The sequence below is a fragment of the Physella acuta genome, unplaced genomic scaffold, assembly GCF_028476545.2.
Source record: "Physella acuta isolate Inbredline_101_S28 unplaced genomic scaffold, ASM2847654v3 ptg000819l, whole genome shotgun sequence".
NCBI lineage: Eukaryota > Metazoa > Mollusca > Gastropoda > Physidae > Physella > Physella acuta.
The window spans coordinates 1-7,399 of record NW_026732337.1 but is presented as its reverse complement, the minus strand read 5'-3'; the positions used below and the strand labels follow the sequence as shown (position 1 = coordinate 7,399).

Below are 7,399 nucleotides of genomic sequence, written 5' to 3'. Positions count from 1 at the left end.
TGAGCATATACGTTTTCAGGAATTACTTCCCTTTCCACGCTATTGATCCACTAGAAATGTGTATAACAACGCATATATATATATTTTTAATGTGAATATTTTTTTTTAAAGTTCATTTTATTGAATGTTCCAGTGTCCACAAGTGTATAACAACGCATGTATATATTTTTTAATGTGAATACTTTGTTGTTTTTTTTTTAAAAGTTCATTTCATTGAATGTTCCAGTGTCCACAAGTGTATAACAACGCATATATATATATTTTAATGTGAATACTTTTTTTTTTTTAAAGTTCATTTTATTGAATGTTCCAGTGTCCACAAGTGTATAACAACGCATATATATATATTATATATATATATATATATATATATATATATATATATATATATATATATATATATATATATTAATATGAATATTTTTTTTTAAAAGTTCATTTTATTGAATGTTCCAGTGTCCACATTTTGGGAACCCCTCTGGTGCACGTGCCCACTCCTCGGGCTGACCCACTTTGAGCAACAAGGCCATCCCCTCGACCACGTGAAACTCGAAGTGACAATGTAGCATCCACACACCTGAAAGGTAATGACTAATTGGCAATTAGCGATTCAATGTATTACCGAAATTAATTAGGTGTAAAATTGAGAGGTTACAGAAGTTAACGTATGGGGATATAGGATGTTGCACAACAAAACATACAGGTCAACATGAAATAGTCTTTTTCTGCTTCTGCCCTCTCTCCCTCTCTCTCTCTCTCTCTCTCTCTCTCTGTCTATTTATCTCTCTCTCTCTCTCTCTCTCTCTCTCTCTCTCTCTCTCTCTTCAATTTTACTCTCACGGATTCTCAATCAAATATTTCTAAACATGAGCGCCTGCAATCTGTATCCTAGAGTTGTTTGCACAGTTTCTTCCAGGCATCTCTTCAGAGGGGGGGGGGAGGCAGAGCCCCTCCGAACAAAGTCTACCGCCCGCCAGGAGTGAATTGGAATTTCTATAGAAAATATATACTTTTACCAGTGTCCACCCCCACCCCCTCGGAAAATTTAGTCCGCCCCCACCCCCCCCCCCGGGTAAATATCAAGTACCTCACCCCACACCGAAGAAAAAAAATCTGAAGGAAACACTGGTTGCTTGTATTTGTTGAGGTGACCACAACATATAAAGACATGTTTACATAGTTTCTCACTGTTTACAAAGGGACACAAATCTTTTATATATTTTCTACCGTTAACTCCATCCCATCCCCTAGATTTGCACATACTGTGTCGAACAGCTTATGTCGAAATTGTTGACAATTTTGTAACTACTATAAAGTCTTGTTTCAAATGTATGAAATTATCATTACTTAAATTTAAACATTGAAATATGTTTATTTTAAAAACTGAAATATTTTTTTTAAAAAAGGTAGATATTTTCAGATCTGCATTGACTTTTTACTTTCTATTGGTTGGTTGCGACACTGAGTGCATGAAAATTCTTTTGAAAAAAAATCTTTTTAAGTTTATGACAAGTGATAAAATTATATTTACATTTGTAAAAATTAAAACCGTTTATGAACCATCGGATACACTAATTTTTATATTTATATCAGCCGTTGAAATTGTCGTTTAGAATTATTTTATTAATTCAAATATTTTCAAAAACTGCCCTCAACCTCTCCTTGAAGTCAACCAGAATGGCCAGGTAGTGTAAAACAACAAAAGTCAGAACAATTGTTCTCCATGATGAAAATACACAATATTACTCTTTGGTGTTTAGCATAGTATTGTATTTATATGAAATAAAATATAACAACCCCAATCACCACAACACCCTGACTCTACTCAACCAAATAAAAAATAAAAGTGTTTGCTAAATTACTATTACATCAGAGGCGTAGCGAGGGGGGGGGGCGGACCGCACCGGGTGACACCATTTAGGGGGGTGACACCAATGCAAAAAATAGCAAAATATATAGAGAAAAATTTAAGGGGGGGGGTGTGCAAATCGGAAGTTCGAGGACGGGGGGGGGGTGCAATTCTAAAATTGAAAGATGGTCCCCGGGAAGGGTCGCTACGCCTCTGGGGGGTGACACCATTAAGTGCCGCACCGGGTAACACCCGACCTCGCTACGCCACTGTATTACATTACTATTAATTATTTCTTTAACTTGTTCTAGCTTAATGCAAGCGGAAGTAATTTTGTACTTCTTACACAAATGTTACAAAATTTTGGTTGAAAAATATACTTTCTGGCAACAAAGATTTGGAATCAGCTTTTCAATGCTATTTGGGCGGAGGTGGGTTAAAGAAATATTTTAAATCGCAATATAACGTTATATGCGGCGTGGCAGTTTAGTTAAACATGTCATGTTCACACAGTATGCACGTTCTCAAGCTGAACAGTAAAAAAAAAACCATTTATTTACCTGGGTTATCTGCCTTGAATCTAACAATTGTATAGCCGCTCGGAGGAACGATAACTGTGTCTTTTAAAGGAGCGAATTTAGTTCTTCTTGTTATCTCCCCTGCATTGTCCATTGCCTCCACGTCGTACACTGTGGCGTTGCTATTTATCTTGTTTTTTAGAGAAAACAATTATTTTAGAAGCGCAGTCTAGTCACAATCGAGGATCAACGTCAAAACCGGATTTTTGTGTGTTCAAAAATAGATGTCTATATCTTAACCGTAAACTTGGTCGTGCTTGTATCTATATCTTAACCGTAAACTTGGTCGTGCTTGTATCTATATCTTAACCGTAAACTTGGTCGTGCTTGTATCTATATCTTAACCGTAAACTTGGTCGTGCTTGTATCTAAATCTTAACCGTAAACTTGGTCGTGTTTGTATCTATATCTTAACCGTAAACTTGGTCGTGCTTGTATCTAAATCTTAACCGTAAACTTGGTCGTGCTTGTATCTATATCTTAACCGTAAACTTGGTCGTGCTTGTATCTATATCTTAACCGTAAACTTGGTCGTGCTTGTATCTATATCTTAACCGTAAACTTGGTCGTGCTTGTATCTATATCTTAACCGTAAACTTGGTCGTGCTTGTATCTATATCTTAACCGTAAACTTGGGCGTGCTTGTATCTATATCTTAACCGTAAACTTGGTCGTGCTTGTATCTATATCTTAACCGTAAACTTGGTCGTGCTTGTATCTATATCTTAACCGTAAACTTGGTCGTGCTTGTATCTATATCTTAACCGTAAACTTGGTCGTGCATGTATCTATATCTTAACCGTAAACTTGGTCGTGCTTGTATCTATATCTTAACCGTAAACTTGGTCGTGCTTGTATCTATATCTTAACCGTAAACTTGGTCGTGCTTGTATCTATATCTTAACCGTAAACTTGGTCGTGCTTGTATCTATATCTTAACCGTAAACTTGGTCGTGCTTGTATCTATATCTTAACCGTAAACTTGGTCGTGCTTGTATCTATATCTTAACCGTAAAATTGGTCGTGCTTGTATCTATATCTTAACCGTAAACTTGGTCGTGCTTGTATCTATATCTTAACCGTAAACTTGGTCGTGCTTGTATCTATATCTTAACCGTAAACTTGGTCGTGCTTGTATCTATATCTTAACCGTAAACTTGGTCGTGCTTGTATCTATATCTTAACCGTAAACTTGGTCGTGCTTCTAACCCCAACGCTGAACCTGAATCCTATCACTAACACTAAACCTAAAACTAACAACATGTCTAAACCTGACCTTACCATAGCCCTAAACCATAAACTGGTAAAACAGTGTACCTTCAAGGCGGCTACCAAATGCGTGCTCAGATGTGTCACTACTGGTAAACAATGTAACCCCCCCCCCCCCCCCCCCAGAGGCGTATCTAGGTTTTCGTTGTAGGGGGAGCGAAAAGAGCAAAAAAAGGCGCCGAATCTTTAACACGTTCTATATACGTGTATTATATATATATATATATATATATATATATATATATATATATATATATATATATATATATATATATATATGTATGTATGTATAATTACTAGCTGTAAGTCATTACTTCGCTATGATGTAAAATAAATTGAAAGTAGCACTCTGAAGAAAGAAGAAAAAACACAATGTAGGCCGACAAAACAAAAATTGTATCAATCTAAACAAAAAAAAATATACACACACTACAACCAAAAATAATGAACGTAACACAATCTGTTTTGTGATTCTTGTTTAAAAAATTCGTACATAACAATTCCTGGGAAATTATTTAAGACAAGTGAAATAGGGGAAATAATCACTCTCTTAATATAAATATGTATATATCTACACATTTAATTATAAATGCCATAACAAAGAAATAATTTCTAAAGAATAAAATAAAATTGTTTAACACCATTCGTGCTTACAAAATGTTTTTGTCTATAATCAGACTTTAATATATCGTCATCATAAATGCTAAAGTATTACAGCATAATGAAAGTTTTTAAAATCAGAGTTAATATAAAAGCACGCTTTTCGATATAATTGTAAACATTCGGAACAACAGCCTACTTTTAACTAAATAATGCTCTTTTAGTTCAGATCATATATTTTTAACTAACTACTGCTTCTTTGTGTTCTTTAAAGATCATTTTTAACATAGTGATAGGTATGGGTTAGATCACTGTATTGATCACACACCTTTTCACTGGTAATTGCAAAAACAATATTCACAAGAGTTTTATGTTTAAAAAGCTAATTTTCTGGCGGCATGGTACTTTGGTACATCATTACGTGTTTTTCTACATGTACTTAACAGATCAGTTCGGGGGGGGGGGGGGGGGGTTCAACTTCATTCACCACTGTCCGGTCACTTTAGGTCAATTATCCAACTCAGTGTATACCTAGATGTGACATTAATGTCGCTTTACACAACTGTGGTGGTGAGGTGTGTGTGGGGAGGGGGGGAGATAACCAACTCAGAGTGAACATAGCTTCAGTTTTTAGAGGACTGTTCAAAAAATACATATATATTACACACATTTATATTACACAAATATATATTACAGAAATAGATTTAAATAAGTAGCAGTGGTATTATGACAATATTTTTTTACAGTGGGGTCCATGGGGGAGGGGGGGTGTAACTCTTTCATATAATTTGTAATCGTAATCAATATCGCCCAAACTGTAAGAATACTAATACTTCATCGTGATGACGTTGTTAGCCTTGTCAAAATTTCCGCACCACTACTCAGTTTGCTCATAAGTAAATTTAAATAGAGGTGCCACATCAGTTGTATTTATTTCTGTATTGTAATTTTTTTAAAATTAATCACACGATTCAAACTGTATATATAAATCAATTATGTGTTAAGTTTCAAGTATATAGGGGACGGAGTGGTCTAGCGGTAGAGAGCTGGACTGCTAACCCGTAAGTCTCGAGCTCTAATCCGGGTTCAAGTCAGCAAACCGTCCCTGAGTCCACCCAACTGATGGGTACCTAACTCACGTTAGGAAAAGTAAAGGCGGCTGGGCATAGTGCTGACCACACTATCTCTTCATATTCCGAGGTCACAGAAACAAGTGAACTCTACTTCACTTGCCCCGTAGACCGTCAGGTTTGACAGGGAAACTTTTATGTATAACATTTTCTAATTCAATTATTCGTAAGCAAAATACATTATACAGTTGGTTTAAACTTTACACCCCTCTTGCCAGGTGGTACTACCCGTAGAGGTTTTTTAAACATTGCAATGCATCGTAATGGTTTTGTTTTTAGAATGGCAAACTGATGCAGCTGTTACTACGTGTTGTAAACATAGACACTACTAGACTTGTACAATAATGCTTAATTGCTGCATGAATAGAAATCTTGTGATTTACATAGATGTGCCGACCAAAAATATTTTTTACAAATATTATTGTTTAAAACTTTTAAAAAGTTTCCAAAAAGGCGCCACTTTGCTGAAAATGGCCAGAGGGGGGAGCGGCTGCTCCCCTGCTCCCCCACTGCGTACGCTACTGCCCCCCCCCCCCCATCCAGCAGTAGGCTGTCAAAACAGGTGTGTGTCAATAAGGTCTTGTATTCACACTACTGGTAAAAAATGTAACCCCCCCCCCCCAGTAGGCTGTCAAAACAGGTGTGTCATTAACGTCTTGTATCCACACTACTGGTAAACAATGTAACCCCCCCCCCCAAGCAGTAGGCTGTCAAAACAGGTGTGTCATTAAGGTCTTGTATTCACACTACTGGTAAACAATGTAACCCCCCCCCCCAGTAGGCTGTCAAAACAGGTGTGTCATTAAGGTCTTGTATTCACACTACTGGTAAACAATGTAACCCCCCCCCCTCCAGCAGTAGGCTGTCAAAACAGGTGTGTCATTAACGTCTTGTATTCACACTACTTGTAAACAATGTAACCCCCCCCCCCAGTAGGCTGTCAAAACAGGTGTGTCATTAAGGTCTTGTATCCACACTACTGTGTAAACAATGTAACCTCCCCCCCGAGTAGACTGTCAAAAACAGGTGTGTCATTAAGGTCTTGTATTCACACTACTGGTAAACAATGTGGACCCCCCCCCCCCCCCCCCCAGTAGACTGTCAAAAACAGGTGTGTCATTAAGGTCTTGTATTCACACTACTGGTAAACAATGTAACCCCCCCCCCCCCCAGTAGACTGTCAAAAACAGGTATGTCATTAAGGGTCTTGTATTCACACTACTGGTAAACAATGTAACCCCCCCCCCCCCAGTAGACTGTCAAAAACAGGTGTGTCTTAAAGGTACTCACACAACAGGTGGACAATGAACCCCCCCCCCCCAACCCCAGTAAGCTATCAAAACAGGTGGGGCATGAAGGTCTTGTACTCACCAACCCCATGGCGACGACCCGGAAAGAGTAGCCATGCAGGTGTACCGGATGCACGCCCGTCAGCTCCCCCATCCCCTCGTTGACGAATACCATCTCGACCAGCTGACCCGTGGCTACGCTGACCACGTGCACGCATGCGCACAGCTGGTGTGTGCAGTCTTGACCTTGAAGGGTCGTAGCATTGCAGAAGGTTGACTGATAGATAAAAAAAAACTTTGAAAGATTACAACATATCCAACACAGCTAAAAATTGTTTACTGTGGATGTTTTTATAACTGACGGGACCAAAGTAATATTGTTTATGAAATCAAAACTTACCTCGTCTATATCATTCCACTGCGTCAAAGGCGGAGACGAGGGTAGGCTGAACTGGATTTTGTTTAGCTGTCGATTCTGTGAAGCTATAGGCATATCAACCTGGGAACGTTCTGTTGAGGGGGGCGGGGTGGGGGGGTAATAACCGTTGATTAATCAAATTGAACGAGCTAAATTAAATTACGACGCAGTGGTGCACAGTGGCGTGAGTAGGTCGGGTATCACCCGGTGTGTTAACTGAGGGTACCACCCCACCCCGCATCAACACTTTTTGAAATGTCGGTTTG

General features: G+C 38.3%; 1 protein-coding gene across 1 annotated transcript; it reads right to left on the bottom strand.

Annotated features, from left to right (window-relative positions):
• Nucleotides 1-420: 420 nt before the first annotated feature.
• On the bottom strand, nucleotides 421-7,226 carry LOC131951634 (uncharacterized). The gene is made up of 4 exons (XM_059313976.1): nucleotides 7,116-7,226; nucleotides 6,798-6,992; nucleotides 2,410-2,557; nucleotides 421-577 (listed from the first exon to the last, which is right to left on the bottom strand). Exons 1-4 carry the CDS (start codon nucleotides 7,206-7,208, stop codon nucleotides 441-443), a joined length of 573 nt encoding a protein of 190 aa, XP_059169959.1. The 5' UTR covers nucleotides 7,209-7,226; the 3' UTR covers nucleotides 421-440.
• Between the last annotated feature and the right edge of the window lie 173 nt (nucleotides 7,227-7,399).

Coding starts and splice junctions, on each gene's coding strand:
- LOC131951634 (XM_059313976.1), bottom strand. CDS start 7,208: ATGCCTATAGCTTCACAGAATCGACAGCTAAACAAAATCCAGTTCAGC. Junction 6,993..7,115: donor AGTGGAATGATATAGACGAG/GTAAGTTTTGAT, acceptor TTTATCTATCAG/TCAACCTTCTGCAATGCTAC. Junction 578..2,409: donor ATTCAAGGCAGATAACCCAG/GTAAATAAATGG, acceptor ATTACCTTTCAG/GTGTGTGGATGCTACATTGT.